Source organism: Tursiops truncatus, chromosome 11 (genome assembly GCF_011762595.2).
Source record: "Tursiops truncatus isolate mTurTru1 chromosome 11, mTurTru1.mat.Y, whole genome shotgun sequence".
Taxonomy (NCBI): Eukaryota; Metazoa; Chordata; class Mammalia; order Artiodactyla; family Delphinidae; genus Tursiops; species Tursiops truncatus.
Genome location: NC_047044.1, coordinates 37,715,982 through 37,741,220, shown reverse-complemented (window position 1 = coordinate 37,741,220; position 25,239 = coordinate 37,715,982). Strand labels below are relative to the sequence as shown.

Here is a 25,239-nt window from a genome sequence, read left to right as displayed (position 1 = left end):
TGCAACAAATAAACATGGTTTTAAATGCCTTTTATTAAAAATGTTACTCTTCGATAATGAGACAGTGGGAAATTCTCAAGTGATTTAATGAAGACTGATGGAACAGAGAAATGGAATTGAGTATATGGCCCAGCAGTATTTATAGCCAAGTTGTATACTTCCAAAGATGACTGAATGAGCATAAATACTGGAAGCTTCTAGTAAGACCTCAGAAGTCGGAATGACAACATACTTCTTTTAAAACATTTTAAAACAATTTTACTATGGGCCAGTGTGGTAAAACAATTTAGGAGAATTGGTACAAGTCTGTATTATTGAGAATGGAAGAAAAAATGTGTTCAGGAAAAGAGTGTCAGTGTTTGACTGAAGAATACTGGATTGTTATTATTAGCAAGAAGACCTTTGCAAGGATTCTGAAAGTACAAATGTGAAGTACCTTTATGTTTGAAACGGATTAGGGAGAAGGAGGATATGGACAAAATGACTTGTCTGTATGCATCCAAATCATTGCGTCATCCCAGCCCAAACCACCATATCTCTTGCCTGGACTCCTATATAATAGTCTCCTAATTGGTCTCTGTTTTTACTCTTACCCTGCACTAATCTATTCTCCCCATAGCAGCCAGAGTGATCTTTTTTAACACATAAATCATGTCACTCTTTTGCTTAAAAACCTTCAGTGGTTTCCACTGCAATAACATCTAACTTCCCTAAGCAGTTTAAAAAGCTCTCTATAACCTGGCCCCCATCTAGCTAACCGTCCTTCTCACTGTTTATTGCCAAACTACCTCAGCTTTCTTTCTATTCCTCAAACGTCAAACAGGCTCACATCTGCCTCAGAGCTACTGTACTGGCTATTTCCTCCTCTTCTTATGCTCATTTCCTGGCTTCGCACTGTCATTCAACCTCAGCTTAAATGTTACCTCCTCTGAGGGGTCTTCCCTGATCACCTCACAGAAGGTCATCACCTAGCCAGTCTCTATCAAAGCACACGATTTTAACTCTACAAAGTACTGGTCTCAATAGGATATTTTTTATCTACCTGTAAATTAACTATCTCCTCCAACCAGAATGTAAACACCATGACAGCAAGGATTTTGCTCTGCTCCTGCTGTTTCTATAGCCCATTGAACAGTGCCTGGCCCATCACGGTAACAAATAAATATTTATTGTTAAATAAATGTAGTTTTTAGAATGGAATGTAATTTTAGATAAAGACACCAAACTGTGATATATATATAACAAAACTAGCAGGCTATAAAAGAAAGATAGTTGAATCCCCAGAACTCTCTGTGAATAAATCCCATACTCTTTTTACTTCCCCATGCAGCTTCTTTTCATGAGTGGCGCAAAACAGTTGAAAATCTCTTCTCGAATTCAGTGTGTGCAAATAGTAATCTGATATTGAATGAGTTAAAACCACCACTACCCATTGTCATCTTCCCAAGAACATTTGAACCTCATTTCAAATACACATTTGCAGACATCATAGCGTAGAGGTATATAACAATATGAACTGTCTCTTCCAAAGGATAGCAAGGAAAATTTATGTAACTCCAGAATTTCTGACGTTGGCACATGAAATACTTGGCAAAATAAGAAGGGAAAATATTCTATTACAATAATTCTTGTAAGTGTGGTTGTGGGGAATCCACTGAAGCTATTGCAGCTTTGTATCATTCATCTAAAAAATGGTGTTTTAGTGATACTTACTGTGAAGGGGTTTTTGAGGATAAGGAATGACATGTGAGAGCCTAGCACATAACAGGCACTTCAGAGATGGTGGTTCTCACTCTTAACATTTTTTCTTGAATTTTCTTAAAAACATGTAGCAAAAACCTGATTTAGCATTCTTTGTCACAAAGTGGAATTTAGAAGAAGGCAGGTGTACCTTAGACACATTTTAACTGAGCACCCAGAGAGAATTTCAAAATCTCTCAGAGCATAAACACTGCCAGGTCTCTATTTCATTCTTTTCAGTGGAGCAGTTTTCTAGTAAACTGTTTCAGTTTAGTCTGTACACTGTGCAAAGACAACTGGCCAAGGAGGTGAGGGGGGCTGGAATCTAGCCCACACTCTTGTCATATAGCCATGTGCCTGAGGATCTGGGTTTGCACAGAGGCTGCATTTTTGTAATTTGTATAAAGGCATCATATAGTGTGTGCCTGGCCTCCTAAAGAATATCATTTTTCAAAAATACCTTACATTTGCAGGGAATATGGCTGAATGAGACATAAAGTAAGCAACTGTCTTGTTTACATTTTCTGAGGTCATTTTTTTAATTTGTTTGATTTTGTTTGGATTATTAAATCTAGTAATTATGTTCCAGCTGTCTAAGAAACTATATTAAAAAAAAAAAAAAACATGTAAGGGACTTTCCTTGTATAGAAGAAGGCACCTCTTACCTATGACATGTGGTTTTGCTGTGTTTGTTGCTGCCGCTGCTGTTGCTGTTGTTGAATTAGCAATTGTTGCTGCTGCCGACGCCGGGCTGTCCGTAGCTTTTCAAAGCGAGCCTCCATTTCTTCCAAGACTTTCGGGGTGTATCGGACCACCAGCTTGACGCTGTCCTTAGCAGCCTTGAGTAGCTCCACAGCTTTCTCATGGTGTTCTCCTTCCACACTCTGAAAAGACAGTGACATTTCTTAAAGGGGAGAGTTTCCATGTTCTTTTCTCGAGAGCCAAATGTGAAATTAGTGTCATAGTACAATCCTACTCTGAAATTTCAAGAAGATATGGCAAATGAGATGTATTGCCATTGTTATTATTTATTACATTTGTAGCTGAATCGTGGGCAGGTTAGGCTGCACTAGGGTACAGGATGGGTTGAATGGAGGTTCAAGTTAGGAGGGTGAGAAACAGTGAAGAACTAAACGATAACACTAACATTTAGAATGGAATTTCTAAATTTCACCTGAAAGAGTAAATGCACTAGTCTGGACACTTTGGAAAAAATTTAAAAAGAGTAACGAATGGGGACTTTGCCTATCCGATATTAACATTTATTAAGAATCTAGGGCTTCCCTGGTGGCACAGTGGTTGAGAATCTGCCTGCCAGTGCAGGGGACACGGGTTCGAGCCCTGGTGTGGGAAGATCCCACATGCCGCAGAGCAACTAGGCCCGTGAGCCACAGCTACTGAGCCTGCGTCCGGAGCTTGTGCTCCCAACAAGAGGCCGCGATAGTGAGAGGCCCGCGCACCGCGATGAAGAGTGGCCCCCGCTTGCCCCAACTAGAGAAAGCCCTTACACAGAAACGAAGACCCAACACAGCCAAAAATAAATAAAATAATTAAAAAAAAAAAAAGAATCTACAGTGCTTAAAGCAGTGTCTTATTGGTGTAGTAAGGAACAGTAGAACGAAACAGAGTCTAGAAGTAGATCCATCATATATAAATCTTGATTGTATGATAAATGTGAAATTTGGACCAAAGGGGAAAAGGATTGTTAAATAATGATGCTGAAACAACTAAAATAAAGCACAGGTCAGTGTTCATCATCTTGCAATGCAAAAGGAATTCTTAAGTAAAAATACCAAGAAAACCCCCCACAAAAATCAGATTTAAAGATTGTAAGTTTCTATGTCTCACACACCATGAAAGGTCAGATAACAAATTATAAAAAATATTTTCAATACACGACAGTCAATTTGTTAATATTCTTCAAATGAAGAGCTCTTACAAGTCAGTAAAGATCTAAGCAAAATAGGCGAGAGAACTCATGGACAAATAATAATTTTTAAAATGCCCAATAAACCTATGAAAAAATGTCCAAGATCCCTAATAATTAAAGAAATATAGATGAAAAAATTTTTAATTTAAAAATGGTAAAGATGTATTTTTAAATATGGTGTACTGAAAAGGACGTAGGGAAAAGGTACTCATATACTGTTAATATAACACAAACTGGTACAGTTTTTCTGGAGGGCACTATCGTTATGCACTGGATAAACCCTTTAAAAATGAAGATTTTTACTTTCAGGAAAATTTACTAAGGATAAAGTCAGATATACACACATACCTATAAGATAGATGTGATGTGACAGAAAACAAAAAATAAATCAATTCTTGGCTTTTGAGTTTCAGAAATACTCTTTGAATGTCATGGCACAGACAATAGTTGGGGAAACTATGTTTACTATAAGTAAACTCAAAGAGGCTCCCTGTGTGTGTGTGTGTGTGTGTATGTGAGATTTATTTATTTAACATCTTTATTGGAGTATAATTGCTTTACAATGGTGTGTTAGTTTCTGCTTTATAACAAAGTGAATCAGTTATACATATGTTCCCATATCTCTTCCCTCTTGCATCTCCCTCCCTCCCACCCTCCCTATCCCACCCCTCTAGGTGGTCACAAAGCAACAACCTAAGTGTCCATCATTGGATGAATGGATAAAGAAGATGTGGCACATATATACAATGGAATATTACTCAGCCATAAAAAGAAACGAAATTGAGCTATTTGTAATGAGCTGGATGGACCTAGAGTCCATCATACAGAGTGAAGTAAGTCAGAAAGAGAAAGACAAATACCGAATGCTAACACATATGTATGGAATTTAAGGGAAAAAAATGTCATGAAGAACCTAGGGGTAAGACAGGAATAAAGACACAGACCTACTAGAGAATGGACTTGAGGATATGGGGAGGGGGAAGGGTAAACTGTGACAAAGTAAGAGAGTGGCATGGACATATATACACTTCCCAACCCTTTTAAGGTTTCTCCAGGTTGGGATTAGGGAGTAGTAAAAGAGAAGAAAAGTTGTAATCAGACATAATAGAACCCTGAGAAAGGAGGCAGTCCTTCCCTTTCAGCTGACCCCCAGGGTAGATGACATAACTCCGATTTTATAGGATCCAAGTGCAAAGGTCTTCTTGACTTGCTTCCTGGGTAAAGCTCGGGGGAGAAACGTGTGTGATGTGACAGATAGAGAGCAAGATAGGCTTAAACACTGCCAGAATACTGAAGAGTGGCACTGAAGTGGCAGAGAAGGCCACCCAAAATTGGTTGAGATTACATTTTCACAAGCCAAGGAGAAGGGGGGCTAAAATGAATATTATCTTGAGTTACAAAAAACAATTTGCATTTCAAGCACACAAATTATATCTTGAGGTTTCTAATTACGACTATTGTACAGATTTGGAGACTTAAGAGTTGTGTTCCATTCTGTCATTTGCTTCAGCGAGGTGGATGTGGACTGCAGAAAAAAAACGCTTTGAACTTAGCAATGAGATAGCCATTGGTGGCCTTCAGTCATTTGTCTGAAAACCAGGCAGATACTAAGGGTTTAAGAAATGACTGTGGAGAGCCCTGGAGGCAACTTATATAACCACTCCTTTGCCGAGTCTGGGTTAAATAGAGAGCAAGGGGTTATAAATAGCTGTTGAGTCCAGTGAATTTTTATCTGTGGCGGAAGCCTAGGAAAATAGGCTTGTTCACTGATTAATTTATTCCTTTAATTATTCACTCAGTCATTGACTTGGACACTCAACAGATGTTTATTAAGCATTTATTTTACCAGTCATGTTCTACTAAGTTCTCTGGAAGAACATGGACAGGGGAAAACTTTGACAACTTTGTATAACACAAACTCTGTTTTCAGTGTGCTTGTAATTTCTTTGTAATTTGCCCCAAGGTGAATTGTTAATGTATTAACAATTAATGTATGGAATTCTCCTTTAAAAGGAAAACTGGCTGATTTGCTTGTTCATACCCTTCTCTAGTTTCTTTTCTAATATTAAAACTTACATGTTTATATGTTTTAATAACAATGGTTCACCCATTTTCTAGGCCAGATGATTAGTCTCCAGACTTCTTTTTGGCTTTTGTTCTATTTGCTTTCATTAATAGGGTTGGAAATTCTAGGCCAGACCTTTGGAGGCCCATTATCCCAGTTTAGGCACTCTGCCTACTATTTAGAGTTGCCACAGGAGGGCTGTGCGACTAATACGTGGGACCATCAGGCTCTCACCATAGAGAATGGCTGAGAAACACGGCTGGTGTGCCATACTCAGCCCTGCAGAACTGGCAGGATTACCTCTCTCACCCCCAGCGCTGCTCTCCGCAATACAGTTAGCAACTGATAAAAGGCAGATCTCACGGGGGCTTCCCTGGTGGTGCAGTGGTTGAGAGTCCGCCTGCCGATGCAGGGGACGCGGGTTTGTGCCCCAGTCCGGGAGGATCTCACGTGCCGCGGAGCGGCTGGGCCCGTGAGCCATGGCCGCTGAGCCTGCGCGTCCGGAGCCTGTGCTCCGCAACGGGAAAGGCCACAGCAGTGAGAGGCCCGCGTACCGCAAAAAAAAAAAAAAAGCAGACTCCATGGTCTTTGAATCCAGATTTTTGCCTCAGTGCTCTATCTTTGGTTTAGACGGTGACTCAGATTCTTTCGGGCTCGGCAGAGTTAACGGGTCTCCTAGTCTGACTCTACCTTTTCAGTCTGTCTTTCCCACCAGGGCACAGAACCCACATGGGATCTGGGCAGTGTCACACTTCTTCATTTCTACTACTAAAAATGCTGTGTTAAAAATAATACAAATCACATGATTAAGCAGTATAATAGAAACTAAGAGGTAACTCAGAGATTTGAAGAAATATAAGCATGTTTATAAGACTATCATTTAAAACACTCAATAACTTTGTTTTTAAAATTGTTTTCAGAAAAATCTTGAGGATTATTCTGGGTGGCTCTCTTTTTCCACTGGCTTTGCCTACTTTATAAATACTTTGGGGGGCATATGTTTGTCTTAAGCTATAATTTATCTCTGGAGTGCTTTTAGTCCTTCAGTATAACTTTTTAATAAGAATAAGGCAGCTTTCTCTCCTTTCTCTCCCTTTTAAAGTAAGAACAAAAAAGCAGACAACCTTTCCTGTTCCATGCATAGAAAAAGCTATCTGATCAGTTAGGGTATACACGCTGAGGAACAAACACCTGTCAGCAGGTATTCCCTTAGCCCTGAAAGTTTATCATTTATTCCTACTTTTGACTTAGTCTCTCTCACTCTTAATGAAACTATGCCTCATTTCAAGCTAAATATTTAAAACATGTTTTGAAATATAATAGTTTATTTGTAAACAGTTAAGATTTCTATTACAGATATAGATATGTGTACACACACACACACACACACACACACACACCCTCCTGATTCAGGAATTGTCCTTTATAACAATTAGCTCAGTTTGAGTAGTCACTGAAAACCTGTAACACCAGCTTTTCACATAGGATGAAAACGTGGCCCTTATGTGATTTGAGGAGACCAAGGAAAACTTTCAATTTCAAAGTGAAATTCCCTCCTCTATTAAAAAACCCTGAACTTTATACTTTCCATAAGAGCTTTCTATACTTTCTAAAAGAAATTCTGTAGTTTTAAGAGTTTATTGTACCTATTGCTTTAAGAGTTTATTGTACCTATTGCAATTTGAGGAAGTCATTAGCATGGGTTAATTTAACAAGGCTTTCCAACAGACATCTGGTAAAAGTTGGATGTCATTAAGGAGGTGAGGGGTGGTGGGGAAGGCATGGGGGTATACTAGGTATCCAGGAAACTTAGACCAAAGAGAAGTGGTCTGAAAAAAGAAAAGCCCCTAAAGAGAAATATTACCTACTCCATAGTAGTGCCTAGTCCTGCCACGAGCCTTTACCAAAGTAAATTAAAATGCACAGGAAGAATGGACATTCCCATCCTGAAAATATTTCTTTCCGCTGCTAAATTTTTAAAAAACACAGATAGAAATCCAAATGAAAAGCAGAGTTCAAGTGGTTTTATTAATATTACCATTTCCAAATGCATAAATACAAACTAATAAAATACTAAACTGAAGAAAAACCGTAAGAACTGGATCTTCTAAAATGTTTATAAAGGAATATATTTTCATTCAGGAAGCTGGGAAAAATGATCTCAGTAAATAACCAGACGCATACTTGTTTCATTAGTAATCTCATGTAGTAGTAGTAAGCTGTGGGAAATTTTAAAGTTAGTTACTTTGATGCAAATTTGGCAAGTCAGTGGCTGATAAATGAACCAACTTTTAAACATTGTTGCATTCTGATTTTTCAGTAGTTTTTTTTCCCCCCCACACAATATGAGTTATCAAAATGGCTGCTATTTCTTGGTACACTCAGTATCTTGGTTGATTAAGAATCCCCTCTAATAAGAGAGAACTTTGGATTACACTGCATACATGAATTTGCTCACAATATGTGCTCTCCCCCCTGTTATAGAAAAACCAGTTGTTAAATTTTTACCTTGGCTAGACCTCAGACAGAAGAGATGCCTGCCCTGGAAAGGGATCTCAATATCTGTGCACAATCAGTTGCCCAATGGCCCATGCCCAGGTCTTCATGTGCATGTGGTTCTTTCTCTGTGAGGATTACATGGACATAATCCTGACCCAGCTTGCTGATAAGCTGCTTAAACACTTTGTTGGATAACCGAGAGTTGGCTATACCTCTCAGTTGCTGTAGGAGTATCTAGAGCCAGGTTTATGCATAGGCTCCTAAATGCATCAGTCATTCTTTTGGATTAAGAACCAAATAATGTTATCAGGAAATAAAATGAAATCAAGGATATTGAGTTATGATATGTTAGTACAATTAAGTAGCTCACAAACTCAGAATATCATACCTGCAAAGGCCCTTAGAAGCAACCTCGTTTATCTCCTTGTACCTTAATACATAAGGAAGTAAAGACCAAGAGTGGCTGTGACTTGGTCCATTTTATCAATATGTTAGTTGCAGTGCTGGATTAGAACTCATTATTCTTAATGACTGCTCTTTCAACAGCCTCATTCTGCTTTTTTAGATTAACTAATTTAGATAATGGTGGGTCGGTTTTTACATGATGTGAAAGGATAGAAACTAATGACAAGGATGTGTCAACTCCTAGCTCTAAAGTGTATGAGTTGGCCAGTGAAGAAGCAGAATAAGACTCTATGCTCACTATTAGTGGGTTATTATTCTCAACTTTGAAAAGGCCCAATATAGCCAAAGACAGACCTACTCCTTTCCCACGAAGGTAATTGTGACTGTTCATTTTGTTCTTATGATAGTTTTGCTTTTAGTCCATGAAGGTGTTTTGATATTATTTTAAGAGTGTGTGTGTCTATACATAATAAATGTGGGTGTGTGTGTGGGGTGTGTGTGTATACTCTAACATTCATTGAGCACTTATTGAGTGCAAGGCGCTGTTAGCTGCTTTGTAATGGAGAGGTAATGGAGAGCTTAAGAAATTTGTCCCAAGTCCCCAGCTAGTCAGATGGAACTTAACTGAGATCTGTTTCCAGAGACTAGGCTCTTACCTACTAATCCATAGCCTTAAATAAGATAATAAAGAGAAAGTAAATAGCATGTCAGTGGTTCTCCTATTCATGGGTATTTTCAGACCAGTTGTTTTTGAACCTGGATGTACACAGAAATCAACTTAAACACTTTTAAAATATAGAGACCTAGGCTGTATCCCAGACTTGCCATATCAGGGTCCACAGCAATACGAGCTAGGAACTTGTGACATTATAAAACTCTGATACAGCCAGCCAGCCACTGATGTGCAGATTAGTGTTTAGACATAGTGCCCTAGACTATAACCACCTCAAACAGTAAATGCCATCTTAGGAGTGTCTTTACTATGTCACTCCATGAAAGAGGGCTGGATAGGTGAGGGAAATCTTACGATTTTGCCTTGGTGTAGCTCTGTAGTCAGCATTTTTGGTCATTAAAAAAAAAACATATGGACTGGATGTTTAATTCAGAATGGACTATCAAACAAAATTGAGTTATTTGCAGTGAGGTGGATGGACCTAGAGTCTGTCATACAGAGTGAAGTAAGGCAGAAAGAGAAAAACAAATACCATATGCTAACACATATATATGGAATCTAAAAAAAAAAAAAAGGTTATGAAGAACCTAGGGGCAGGACAGGAAGGAATGAAGACGTAGAGAATGGACTTGAGGACGTGGGGAGGGGGGAAGGGTAAGCTGGGACAAAGTGACAGTGTGGCATGGACATATATACACTACCAAATGTAAAATAGATAGCTAGTGGGAAGCAGCCACATAGCACAGGGAGATCTGCTCAGTGGTTTGTGACCCCCTAGAGGGGTGGGATAGGGAGGGTGGGAGGGAGACGCAAGAGGGAAGAGATATGGGGATATATGTATATGTATAGCTGACTCACTTTGTTATAAAGCAGAAACTAACACACCGTTGTAAAGCAATTATACTCCAATAAAGATGTTTAAAAAAAAAAATGAACTATCTCCACACAGGTTATAGGATATATTCAGAAAAAAACCTTTATGACTCTTTGATCCTTTCCTTTTCTCAAATATGTTAATATCCTGTTCTAAATGTATTCTCTTTTCCTGAAGAAAAGTGGCAAGTATAAAAAGTAGTACATTTATCCTCTGGAAAAAATATGCTAATTCTCTCCCATAGTACTTTGTTCCTGCCTAAATGCTAATATCTATTTCAGTGCACTGTAATTTATTAGTTTTCAACCATTCTGCTGTCACTAGACTGTCCGAGGGCAAGATGAGTCTTATTTATCTCTGTGCCCAGCATCTATTGTGTGCTCAATAAATACTTAGTCAATGAATAAGCCATACACACACACACACACATTTATATATATATATTTTTAACATCTTTATTGGAGTATAATTGCTTTACAGTGGTGTGTTAGTTTCTGCTTTATAACAGAGTGAATCAGCTGTACATATACGTATATCCCCATATCTCCTCCCTCTTGCGTCTCCCTCCCACCTTCCCTATCCCACCCCTCTAGGTGGTCACAAAGCACCGAGCTGATCTCCCTGTGCTATGCGGCTGCTAAGGAGCCAGTACTGCCCAAGTTTGAATTTGAGCTTCTTAACTTAGCAGCTTTGTGAGCTCCGACAAGCTGCTTAGCATCCCCACGCCTCAATTTTCTCATCTGTAAAAAGGGTATCATAGAGTGTTTACTTTATAGAATCATTATGGGCATTACATTTATTGATAATATACACAAGGCACTTGGAAGAGCACCTGACACTTTAAAAGGGTCCAAAAAATGTGAGCTGTTTGTTGAACTGTTTCCTGGGTGATCATGTCACTGTAGGGCTTCAGGTGCTTAAGGACAATAACAGCAACAACAAAATATAATTTGCCTTTGGAATAGGTAGAAGTTTCTTTTATATTATCTAGGAAGCCAAAGAAAATGTATTTACTAAATTAATTATGTATGGAGTTTGTTGGAAGGTTTGAAACTACTTAGGTAAATCAACTGCTTCTAATCACAGTCAAGTAATTTAGAAGCATCATTTCCATACATACAGTTGATATGCTAATTACAAATGATCATCATTTATTCATGAAAAACTGCTCTCTCAGTCCCTCCACGGTGCCAGACTTTGTTAGGGAAAGGAAGAGCGTGCAGGAAATTCTCTTGATAGGAGCATGCATAATGTGAGCAAACTTGAGAGGGGAAAACCATCAAATAGCCAAACACGACAAGAGAGCAAAGAGGTTAATGGGGGAAAAAAGTGTATGTAATTACACACATGTTTATCCTGTGAGAGTAGTTATACATATAAAATTTTTTGAACCATGGAAGTAGAGAATGCAGAGCACTAGCAGTCGGCCCAGGGGCAGAAAATTTAAAGCAAGCAAAAGCTTTAAGAAAAAAATCAGCACCAGAAATCACAGATCTAACAGGTGGTTGATCTGAGCCCACCTTTTCAGATCCGGAGCCTAAAACTGGAAACAAATACAGCTACTACATGTCAGTTGTAATGCTTTATAGTAACTCTGCTTAACCCTCAATGTTCTGGCACCGACAGGAGGCAAAAGAAGTCCTGATGGTTGTTGGGATAAATACAACACACACATGCACACACATACATGTATACCTATACATATACACTCAATAAACATATATACACATGCACACACATGCACACACGTATACGCATACACACACATACAGCCATCTTCAAGAGTACAAATGTGAACACTAGACATCTGGAACCAGAACAAAGCTGTGTGGAAAAATATTCCTAGAAAATGAGATCTTGAAATCGGTCTGTTAATTTTTGAGGGGTAGGTTTCACCCGGGAAGCCGAGTTCCAGGGTACACTTCCCATCAGGATTCACGCTGATCTGTGCTTCCAAAATACGTGCTCTGCCCACCCACACTCTCCCAAGCCGTGACACTCTGTGACACTAACCCCCCCCAGGAGCAGAGCCTCTCGCAAACGTCCAGAAGCAGGAATATCAAAATTGCCGACTCTTGATATTTGCTTCCAGGTCTGGTTTGACCTGAGAGGGGGGTTGTGGAGGTGATGATAACATACCCACCAAGAATCCCCTCCCTCATACCCATACGTGCTACCATTACAGCTCCACTTAAACATGCAAATACATCTCAGTCACTAAAATCTAGTGTGGTTCCTAATCAAATCGTCAGACCAACCCTGAGTACAGCCAGTGTGACGGGGCAGAAAGGCCAGGGATTCGGATTAGGAGGATCCCGGTTTGAGTCATAACAAATCACTGTCGAAGAGTGTGACCTTTAGAGAATGACCTCACCTCTTTGTGTCTCAGGTCTCCGATGGACACTGTCCTGGTTTTAGGACTGAAAGTCCCAGAAAATACCTCAGTCCTGGGCAAACCTAGACAGTTGGTCACTGACTAAGACGCAGGAAAATGTAAAGATTGAAGAATGCATAGTAGTGCTTGGTACATGATATATCTTCAGTAAATGTTTGTTTTTGCAGTAGCCCTTGTGGAATTTGAATTTTCAGTGGACATAGGGGGGAGCAATTTTATCAAAGAAGGATGGGTCTGTTGAACACCAAAGGGCAGCATGAGGAGAGGAAAGGAAAGGGAAGGGAAGGAGGGATCTGAGTTAAGAGAAAGGTTTGGAAGAATAGGTTCGAGGGCGGGGGAGTCATTTTTGCTCACTCTGAAACCCTGCCAACACCCTAAAGACAGGTCTAGTACCACGGAGCATTATCTCCTTCTGGTACTGTAGAATCCCAGGGATGATGGAGCCTGGCTTAAATGGCAAAGCTAGTTTAGGAGGAGTATCCAGATTCAGGTGAGGCTTTTAAACTGATGAACCAGGCCTGCATACCTGGACACTGGTTGGATCCCCGAGGACAAATACCAAACCCCATCCTTCAGATAGTCTCCACTGACTTTTATGGCAGGTGGGTTATGATGTGATGCAGACAGGACCAACACTGGAAGGTTCTTTGAAAGACTTTGCAACCTAGAAAAAGGCTTAGCCTATAGGGAGTTTATGGGAAATCTCCCTTTCACTAAGCGTGGCATACATCATCCCATCTCCTCTCCCTAGATGTCAGCTTGTATTATGCTGCAATGGCATCAGGATTCTGTCAACCAGAATAGTTTTCTTTTTTCCTTCAGTATCTTACTCTAGTGATCTCAGAGAGACCGTTGTTTTCTAAGGGGTATCAATGGAGACAATAACAGGTCTCTGAAATTATTCACCCAAACCCTTCAAAGGGTACCCTTTATTATTTAACCTGTCTTAGAATCCTAGAAGCCCTACCAATTATATAAAGCATAAAGGAGAAACACAACAAATCTAGGCAGAAGTTGTCGAGTCCAGAGCTGTCAAATGTGTTTCCTGTACAGTGTAAAGCAGCAGGGACTTTTATGTTGCTTTGTACCATGAATAATGTACAGTAATAATAGCTATAATGCTTAATTTAATTACAGAGACTCAAGATTACAGATGCCTTCTTGTAGGAGAAGGAGTGAAAATTTAAGGGATATTTCAGGTTTTACTGTCAAATATCTCACTGGCTCTACATATAAATGTCTTTTCCAATTAAAAGCACACCACAGGGGCTTCCCTGGTGGTGCAGTGGTTGAGAGTCCGCCTGCCGATGCAGGGGACGTGGGTTCGTGCCCCAGTCCGGGAGGATCCCACATGCCGCAGAGCGGCTGGGCCCGTGAGCCATGGCTGCTGAGCCTGCGCGTCCGGAGCCTGTGCTCCACAATGGGAGAGGCCACAACAGTGAGAGGCCCGCAGAACGCCAAAAAAAAAAAAAAAGCACACCACAGAATATTCTGTGAATTTGTCACCAGTGACTTATACTAAGATTTTTCAGGTAATTCAACAAAATAAAACTGTACTTATTTTAAATGTTCTAACTGGCTCTAATCCCCAAAGATTCTTTTCACCCCTCCCCTCTGGCTCCTGCTATCACTAGCCATGCAGCCACCCAAACCAGGCATCCAGGGGATGTGGTTAACTCTCCCCTCAACCCACATCCAATTAACCACGGATACTGGTTGATATTTATTCCCCATTTACCAACTCATCTCATCCTCTCCTCCCTCTTATTTCTTACCATTATAAAATATCCTCTAGTTTCTCTCTTGTCTAAATTCTTCTCCAGATTCTAGCCTGAGTCACTTGGTCTTCCTGTGTCCTTGCTGACAATCTAGTGAAAGGCAGAAAGAACACAGTTCTGGTAGACCCTGTCCTTGAAGGCAGGGGCTACTGAGCTACATTGATTGTTTCTTCCCAGGCAGGACCCAGCACAGTGCATAGTACCCACCCAATCTGGTGAGTGCTGGCTTTGAAGGACAGGCCCAAAGATTGCCAGCTGTATACTGTAGGGAAAGTTATTTCATTTCCTGAGGCCCAGTTCCCAACATGCAAAACAATGTGAATGACATTTCCTTTAAAGATGTCATTTAAAATTTAATGAACTACCCATGTAAAGTGCCAAGTGCTACACCTGGCCCACAGAATGCACCCAATAAATGAGGGTCCCCTTACCCCATGAATATTTCCCCATTTTCTAGAAATGAAAATAAAAGTATCCTGTGGCATGCAAAGCACTTCCATCACACAGGCAGGTCCAACTCTATTTCCTTATGTTCAGCTTCAACATATGAGCACCATGCTTTTGATTTTACCACATATTTTCGTGTTTCTGTAATCTCTCAGTTTTATTCCCTCAGACTAGATGGTTCTTCCTCCTTCTCCTGTCTTAGGAAAGCTCCACTCATCATTCAGAGTCCATTCCAAATAGCACTTATTCTCTAATATGTTATTTTCTTGCTCAAAATTAAGTGTAAACACCTTACAATGGCCTGTAAGGACCTTTACTCTCCGCTCCCAGCTGGCCTCTCCAACTCCACCTTCTAAGACTCTCCCTCTCATTCAAACCCCAAATTACACTGGAGTTCTTTTTTGTATTATACATGCCTGGTTCATTCCTGCCAGGATTTTGTATGACTAGTTCCCTCTCATAAAGTTCTCAGGTAAACGATGTTCAACTTTAATATTAGTTAGAGAGATGCAGATTCAATCCAGAATGGAATAAACATTGTTCACTTATTTTTAAAAATTGGTAACTATTGCCGAGGATTTGGTGGAAATTTTTATTCTCATACAATTGGCAATAGAAGCTGGAGGTCAATTTGGCAGCATCTATTAAAATAAAGTGTGCCCACGTGCTCCTAACCTGGTTTGCCACCTATCAGTATTCACCCTAGAAAAATAGTCATTCATATACATAAAGATTTTCATTGAAGCAGTGTTCACAATAACAAAATGAAACAAAACAAAACAAAAAAACAATTGGGTAACATGCTAAATGTCCATCAACAGGGGAATGGTTGAATGAACACTGGTACCCACATACCATGGAATACTATACAGCAGATTAAAAAACATAAGTATGTACTGAGAAGACAAGATATCCAAGACATAGTTCTGAGAAAGCAAGTCATAGAAAAATAAGTATATATGAAAATATTAGTGTATTTTAAAAACTTAAAATAATGACTAACATTCATTGAGTGTTTACTATCAGGTACTGTTCTAAGTGCTTTAAATTGATCAAAATAGTGACTCTTCCTACATACCTGGTGAGGTATGTAACGTTATCATCCCAATTTTATATATGAGGAAACTGAAGAACAGTAAGTTTCCATGGGCGCACCATTAACAGGTAACAAATCTGTCTCCAAGCCTGGCCTCTTAATCACGGCTCTATATTGTCTCATACACTTTATATCTAAAAATAAATAAACAAATAACTGAATATGTGTGTGTGTGTGTGTACTTGCATGCAAAGGAAAACACTTGGGTAAATACCCACCATCATAGTGTTTCCTCAGGCGGGGAGAGGAAGGAACTGGAATGGAGTGATGGTGAAGAAAATGATTAAAGAGGCTTTTAAAAAAAATCTGACCAGTTTTTTAACATTGAATTCTTTGGAAATTTTATAAGGATGCATTCACATATTTCTTGTATAACTACTGTAGCCCAGAATCAACATGAGGAAAGTGAGTCATTCTAGAATAAACTGAAGAAGGTGGGACAAAGGATAATTTTGTTTTCAAAGTGCTTTGAGGCACAGCTTTGAGGTAATTTGAGCAAAAAATAAATTATACCTGCAATTGCCTGGGCCACTTAGGTGAAATGAAGGGGTTTTAGCTACATTACCTCAGAAATTATGGACGTAGAAGTGTGGTTTGTGGGAGCTTCAAAACCCCAATTATAAGGGAAGGCCACCAAAACTCCATTCAATCATGACCGAATGCTTTTTCTCCTGGCATCGTTAATTTGCTGAAACCTGAGTTTTCCTTTCCTCCGTTAACTCTTGGTTGTTTATTTGTCCATGCTAGCTTCAGTTACATGACCTGCTAGATCATTCATGTTTAAGTGTGAATGATATAAATTGAGGATGATGTTTGACTAAGAACTGGTGAAGAAGAATTATGAAACACTGCATGTTCGAATTTTTGTTTTTCACTAATGGCTCCTAAGATGAAAAACTGCAGTGATTTCGAGGCTGACAGATGTGAGATCCCAGAGAGAGTTACGAATCAGTCGACCTAGAAATTCTTTTGAAAATGAAATGAGTTGGTTTTATATTTCTCCTTTAGTACGATTATTATTGATCCTCTCCTCCCATTTCCCCAAATAACAATGTATTGTAACAAAGAAACATAGCTGTTCCCTACATAACAGGTTCATCATGAGATCTGTTTCTTCTCTCATTAAAACATTAAGTTATATCTACCCCTGGTTACCCTGCCTCAAATTCCAGCCCCTTCTAGACCACTCTTCACATTGCAATCACGGCAGTCTTTCTAAAATGCATATTTGATCGTATCACTCTCTTGCTTAAAATCCGTCTAAATCCCCATATTGCTCAGATACGGCCCTAGCTTTGCAGTCCAGTGTGCATTACAATCTAGGCCCTGCTTACATTTTTAGCCTCATTTGCCAACTCTTAAGGGTCCAAATGGAAGAACTGGCCTGGCCATGTTCTCTCGTGTCTGGACTCTAGCATGGTTTACTCTGAGGTGGCCCTTTCATGCTCCTTGCTGCCTCCATCCACCTACCCAGCACCTACTTGCCTATGAGTTTTCTTCACAGAAGGAACCATCTCTGGCCCTCCCATGCCTGGGTTAGATGCCCCTGTTATGATCTCCCATGGAACCCCATACTTATCCTTATTTACAAAATAGCCTATGTTGCAAAGATCGTCTTCTTCCCTATTTCCTCCCCATACCTGTAAGCGTGAAATCAGGGGATTTTATTTTTTATTTCACTGGTGACTAAGACAATACCAGGCCCAATAATATTTTGCCAAATGAATGAATGAATAATTATCTAAGTTTTATGGATTGATTAATGTTCATCAACAAACTTGTAACTTAACGATGTTGTCACTTCTCAGAGAAAACATAATGATTTCTTATTTAAACCAATGGCTGCCCCCTTAATTATGAACTAGTAACAATCAACACAATTAATTTATATAGTAAATAAATAATTTATAATTATTTAATTAATTAATTTAAATAATTTATATAGTACCTACTACATGTCAGGAACTATGTTATGCCACTTGAACACCAAAACATAAAAACAAGGTAGCCACTATTATTACCATCTCTTAGCAGTGAGGAAACTAAGGTTCAGAGAAGTTACCAGATTGCTTCGTAAACTCCATAAATTACACTGAATTAGTTTGTGAGAGTTAATTTGCCCAGTGCATTTAGAGTGCTTAGGAAATGCCTGGGCTGTAAGCTCTCAAAGGAAGGCTTTTCTGTTACTACAGAAAAGTCAATTCTGTTACTACACTTAAAGGGCTGCCTGCTTTATTTCTACACCTAGTGTTTGGGGATTTTCAAACTACCATTAATATAGTGGCATATACATTGAGTAGAAGATACATTTTTGAAAAGTTGCATATTTTTAATCAGCAAAAACTTTAAAAATTAAAACTGTGAGCTACTACTGCCAAATTCACCTCTACCTTCTTTGTTTCTTCTCCAACATGCCAGTACTCTTCCATCTTAGGGACTTTGCATTGATTCTTTCCTCTGCCTGGAATGTTCCTCCCTAGATACTCATGCGGCTCCCCCCACTTCATCTCCTTGATTCCTCTTCTCAAATACCACCTCCTCACTGAGGCTACTCTGCCCAGCAGCGCACACTCCTCTCTCTACCCTGACACCCCCTATCCTACTTAATCTTTATTATGGTTAATAATAAATACTTTTTGAATGAATGAATGCATGTTAAGACTATGTCCAGGCAATGTTCTACAACCTCGTTTGGCCACATATGTGCTCCAGATACAGGGCATCTATGTATATTTTGTCAATATACTGCCCTATTTAGTAGCTCTCAAACTTAGGGTTTGGTGGAGTAGCTGAGGTGATAATGGTTTGATCTAGGAAGAGTAACACAACAAAGAGAGGTAAAGCTAAAAGTTCAGCTTAGGTTACCCATGTTCCTATAAATAATTGAAAGTGCGTCAGAGGGAATTTTAATGACTATATTTGACTTGTTTTCTTCACAGAATAATCAAACATGCTTACTAAAAAATTCCACATAATTAAACTCTCGATGATTTCCTTAAAAATTAAATAAATTTATTAGAGGCCAAGCAGGTTTAAGTGATTGGGGTACTTTGTGGAACACTCAAAATATGTGCAAAATTATATTCAATGCAACTGAAGGAAAACATATCTTAATACCTACAGATGTTGACACCATAAAATGATGTGTGATCTGATAACTAGCATCAGACAGCTTTGCATTATCCCTCCTGCCAACTGCATCCAAAAAAACAGGACCCATGTGAAATGATGTGTGCAATGGGTCCCTGTGGTAATTAGCTAGAAATTACTACATCCTGGTCAGTAATATTTAAAATTGCTTCTAACATTGTATAAGAGTGAAGAGCAACATAATAATGGTCATTTAATATAAACTTTAAAAAAATTTAAACAGATCATGGGCACAAAAATAAAGAGAATTTCAGGATTAGCAGCTGTCCCACTCCTAGGCTTGTGGCCAGCCTTTCAGATCTATTGTAAAACTCAGAGGGCTCTGGTACGCTGAAGACTTCACTTTTAGACTTTATTGAGTAGTCAAATAGATACTGTGCCTTCTAGACTTAGGCAGAAGAGAAAAGTGGCAAGGCCTTAGCATATTTCTGTTTATGACATATTGACACACAATTTCTCCAAATCACCCAAACCTACAGCTCAGGCCAATTATAAGTAATGTGGTCCTGTCTATTTATGAAAAACTTAACTTGATGTTTCTAGGAGAATTAGGTAGAAGTGAGCTCCTTTAGGGTATGAGCTATGATTTGTTTAAACTTTCCCTTTCCCAGTGCCAAGCACATGGCACGTGGTTAATAATTCTTTTTTGGCAGTCTGATTGAAGCCTTTAAAGTGGTATTCTTAAAATACTGTTTGCCTGTAGAGACAGTTTCAATAATGGTGAGCGGTCTTGCCTTTGTTATAGAAGGTAATTAGGGTCAACTGCAGGGCTCCTCCTCACAGATCCTCAATTCAGAGACAAGCCTTAGATAAAGTCTCTTTTCAAGAATTGGCCTCATTTGTGAAATTCCGCGCATGCTATGATTTGGTAGAAGTCCATTCTATTCACATACACCATACAGTGTATAATGTATGCAATTTAGATTTTAATGGTGCACCTAATATTTGGTTTGTATCAGTCTCCTTGAAATTGGACCCGTTTAGTTTAAGAAAATGGTTCTCAACCAGGCATGATTTCACCCCTCAGGGGAGAGCTGGCGATGTCTGAAGACACTTTTGTTGGTCACCACTGGAGGCGGGGAGTGTGACTGGCCAGGAATGCCGGCCAAACATCCTACAATAGACAGAACAGCCTCTCCAACAAAGACTTATCCAGTTTAAAATATCAACTGTTCTAAGGTTGAAAAACTCTGATTAAGACAAATTAATTTAGTGAAAAGTTTACGAAGCAGAATTTTTTTTAAAAAATAAAGTTTCCTACTTTAAAATGCTGCCAGTTTGCTAGAACTCAATTCATTTAAAATTACCCGCGGCCTAAAACCTATGCCCTCTCCAAAACCAGATGAAATCGTTCTATTTTGTATACTTTCACATGGATGACCTGCAGACACCACAATTTGCTAAGTAATGGGCACCTCACTTTCTTGCCTGAAACACCTTTTTTTTTTTTTAATTGCCAAGTCACTGGAACACGTTTTGGACCATCACCAAGTGGAACTGTACTCTTAGGCCCCGAAATGCAGTTTTCTCTACATTTGTCCATGATGCCTGTGGGCTCCCGCCTCTGACCTGACATCACCGAGTCCTCCTGAGAGCTCAGCCTGAAACATCTTTTCTCCTGTATCCACAAGAGGCAGGAACCATGCCAGAAACTTAGGACTTCCTTGGTAATTCCCTCTCCTTTACCTCTCACATCTAGTCAACCGCCAGGTCTTGCTTATAGTACCATTACCTCCAAAATAGTTTTGAAATCTCTTCCTTTCTCTCCATCCTAATTCTTTTCTTGCAAGACGTTCATCATGTCTCTCCAAAACTCCTAGGAGTTTCCTAGTTGATCTCCCCACGTCCAGTTTTTTCTCCACTCCTTCACATACTCCCACTCCCACATGCTGGCAGTTGCCAGACCAACTTATCTAAATGCAAAAAAAAAAACATGTTATGTTGGCCATTTCCTACCACCTTCAAATGGTAAGTCCAGACTACTTATCATGGTGTATGGGGCACACTACGACATGGCCCCTGCCCACCCCTCCAAACCCAATCCCACCACACTTTGCCTTATTCTTTCGCTACAGACATCATGCTGTTTCTTACGTTTGTGCATTATGTTGTCTCCTCTGCCTGGAGTAACCCTCCATCAACCGACATTTCTATAGATAACTACTATTTATCCTTTTAAAATTCTACTTATATATCATCTCCTCTACAAAGCCAGAAGGTGTTTTTCGTTTTTAAAAATTCTGAACTGTCCGCCAACACTGTCCACATTATCCTATGGCAATAATTGGCTGGAACTGTGTTGGGACATTTCCTCTCTAGATTGCCACAGTTCCCACTTGGTCATCTCCATTCATTTATATAATCTCCTCTTGGTCCCCACTGTAGTCAAATTTATCTCTCCTACTCTAAGGGGAGCCAAATCTACTTTTACAAAACCAAATCTATTGCAGCATCATGCTCCCTTGGCTTTCAGAAGTAGAAGCTCAGTGACTGTCTAGAATCCTCAAGTTTTCTAATGTCACATTTTACTATATTTCTGAATACGTACTGACTACTGCATATGTGGTGATGAGTTCAGAAGGAAAAAGCTGAGTTGAGATGCAGGTGCTGGGTGATAAGCTAGGCTCAGGCGGATTTTAGGAGATCAAATCGTGTGCATACCAGCCTTGCAGAGATTTAAATTCATGCTCAGTCAAAAACATAACTGCAACATATTCAGACTTTAACTCCAGGATGTAAAGTCTCAGTGCCTTGCTTCATATTCAAAGCTACCTTCCTAAGTCTTAAGCTACGCCATATTTGCTTAGTTGTTGGTGATAACAGGCACACCTATGAATAAAAACATGACTTCTGAGAAGTGTTTAGGTGCCACTGAAGGGCTACAATGTAATTTACATTTCAGAGTAAAGTCAGCAGTAAAAAAGTTACCAACAAATGATTCTGTATCTATGAGAAGACAGAGCAAACCAAGGAGGGAAGGCTTATGGTTCAATATGAGACACTTTGCAACTTCATTAAAACTGTCCACACCCCATGGCTGAACTTAGAAACTGTGGTTCTGGCACCACAACATCTAAGACTCTCTCACTGAATTTCCCATAGCTGAGGCTCAGTAACTAACATTTGAGTTAAAGTTTGGGCATGTTACATGAACCCCCCAGTAATCACATGTAGCTCATGAAGTGTTATTTGATTCCCATCTGTATCAGTGTCTTCTTTCTTTGAGTGTATAATCAGGAACAAGATCATAATCCATTCTATAAAACTGTACAAACTCTGAGACCTAACTCGGTTTGCATTTCATTGGGTACACCTGTGGAGCTGCGGTTATATTAACAACATTCCGACTCTGCTTTAGGCTGGTACCAGTAGTCTCCAGGCCAACATTTAGTAAGTTAGAAGAATGGTCTTTCTCAAGCAAGTTGGGCTTAAATCGAATCATAAAGCATAGCTTTTAGGTAACAGAAATTGGTTTCTCCAGTAATGGTTAAAACAATAACTGGTAATTGGGTTTGATGAGTTTCATAAAGCATAAATGATGCCAGAATGTGACCTAGCACAGAACTTGAAGGCAAGCACTGTACTCCTTCAAGGTGAACCTCTTATTTCTCAGCCAATAGAAAGATCCTTACTCTGTTTACATTTTCTGCTTTTGTAAATTAAGACTTTGCTGCCACAAGAACTATGAAGACATCCATCTGGGGGTTTGATGAAAAGCCTGTTTACTAATAATGTACAGCAATAATGCTATATTTTTGTGGAAAGATAAAGTCATATTTTTGCCAGTGCTATATTTATCAATTCTCTCTTTTACCTTCATTAGGAAAGGTAGATAGGATGCTGTCATTACATCAGTTGTACAGATGTAAGGACACCCAAAAATCCAATGACTTGCCAATAATCAACAGCACATGAGTGGGAGCTAACTACCTTTGAAATTAGAATATTTAATGAGAGACTTTTATTGTCCCTTGAAAATAAACAGAGCAGAGGAAATGACTTAGTCTGAGCTGAAAGTTTATATCTACATGCAAGAAAATTGTAAGACAGGAAGGTGACTATTACCTGCCTTAAAGAAATTTATATTAACAGTTAATAATAATTAATAGTTAGCAGCTATTGGGGTTTTTTAAATTATTTTATTTATTTATAATTTTTGGCTGTCTTGGGTTTTCGTTGCTGTGCGTGGGCTTTCTCTAATTGTGGCGAGTGGGGGCTACTCCTTGTTGCTGTGCACGGGCTTCTCATTGCAGTGGCTTCTCTTGCTGCGGAGCACGGGCTCTAGGCACGTGGGCTTCAGTAGTTGTGGCACATGGGCTCAGTAGTTGTGGCCTGTGGGCTCTAGAGCACAGGCTCAAAAGTTGTGGCACACGGGCTTAGTTGCTTCGCGGCATGTGGGATCTTCCCGGAGCAGGGCTCGAACCTGTGTTCCCTGCACTGGCAGGCGGATTCTTAACTACTGCACCACCAGGGAAGTCCCAGCTATTGGGTTTTTAAAAGATATCTGCCATAGTGGCAGATACTTTCACACACTTTCTCTTATTTTAATCTTCAGATCAGCCATGTGAGAAAGATAGTATTATCTCTGTTTTACAGATGATGAAATAGAGTCCCCAAATTGTAAATGGTCATATTGTGGTTAGACTATCCTTAAACTCCTCAGAAACTATAAAAACTTGAAATGTAATGACTTATTTGAAATGTTGAAAATATCAATTGACAATAAAGTAAAAGGTTTCTAATTTCCATTAAAAGTAGTGATAAAAAGACAGAAAACTACTTCTAAAGTTATCAGATGCCAGATCTTATTTAAGTGGTTTAAGGGTTTAGTAAGAAAATTTCAATATAGAAAAAATAATAATACTACACTAAAACAGAAAAAGTATAAGACACTTCAGTTTTTAGTGACTAGCTATAGTAGGTATCAGAAATTCTTAGCATAATACCAGATTTCAGAATTGACGGACAACATCGAGATTCCCATTGCACTTAGAATAAAATATAACCTTTTTGGTAGCACCTATAGGAATCTGCCCTATCTGGCTCCCACCACTCTTCAGCTCATCTTATCCAACTCTCCATGACCCAGTCTCTCTGCTCTTCTTTCAGCCAATCCTGAGACAGGCTGGGACCTGAGACTGGGACCCTTTGCTGCAGGGCTTGCACCTGGACAAATGTCTCCTCCAGCAACAAAATACAAAGAAACTATAAGGGGCCAAAAATAACTGCAGTTGGGGCAAATTATGGACAACAAGATAACAAAAGGACCAAATCCTATTGCTACTTCTGAAGAGCCAGGAGCAAAAACAAGATGTTGGGAGCAAAAGCAGGGTATTGCGCATGCCCCCTGCACTCAACACCACCAAAGGGGTGGGCAAAGCACCTAAGCCATCCCTCCGGCCAGACCCCTGGACACACCCCTACTCTCACCCCATATAGGAATGAGCTCGCCCCTCCTTGGGCAGCGAGCAAGGGAACCTGTTACTTATTTTCGCTCCCCCCTGCTGTAGCAGGGGCCCCAGTAAAGCCTTGCCTGAATTTCTTGTCTGGTTTCTTATCAATTTCTATTGACTAAGGAAGGCCAAGAACCCTGGTAAGTAACAATCCTACACTACAAGTCATGGACTTTCTTGCCTGGATACCTTCACACAAGCTTTCTTCTGATGATGACTGACTCATCCTTGCCCTTAGTCTCAGCTTAAATGTCACCCCTCAAAGAGGCTATCCCTAACACTATTAAAAGGAGCTCCTCTTATTCTTTTATATGGCACCTTGTTTTCTTCCCCTTTTCCCCCTTTAACACTTGTTATAGTACTTCATTATGAGGCAGTGTTATATTCTGAAGTATTGATATAAATTTGTGTTTTTTCTGTACTTCCCCTCCCCCTTTGCTTCCTTCAGCTTACATCTACAGAGCAAACAAAGAACTCAGAAATAGCTGAAAGACTTTGACTTTGACAGTAAGGCAGAAATGCACTCCCCCCCCACCCCGCCCCATTATCCAAAGACTAGATAGAGATTGGGGCCGGGGGGCGGGGGGCAGGAGGAAGAGAAGGATGAAAAGCTTCACTGATTATACAGGCAGAAGTAAAAGGAGAAAAGTATTCAAAGTGAGAGGGGAAAAAGAAAGTTGCATTGTCAGAACCAGGAGTAGGTGGAAAATACTCAGCACATACTGTCCTGAGAG

At 39.6% G+C, this 25,239-nt stretch overlaps 1 protein-coding gene across 8 annotated transcripts in view; it reads right to left on the bottom strand.

Annotated features, from left to right (window-relative positions):
- The window catches only part of LIN7A (lin-7 homolog A, crumbs cell polarity complex component), a 394,724-nt gene that overhangs the window by 159,102 nt on the left and 210,383 nt on the right, over positions 1-25,239 (bottom strand). For all 8 annotated transcript variants that reach the window (XM_033866291.2, XM_019952195.3, XM_073788376.1 and 5 more), the window contains one exon: positions 2,406-2,624. In XM_033866291.2, coding sequence (XP_033722182.1) covers positions 2,406-2,624 — 219 coding nt within the window. The remainder of the gene's footprint in view (positions 1-2,405; positions 2,625-25,239) is intronic.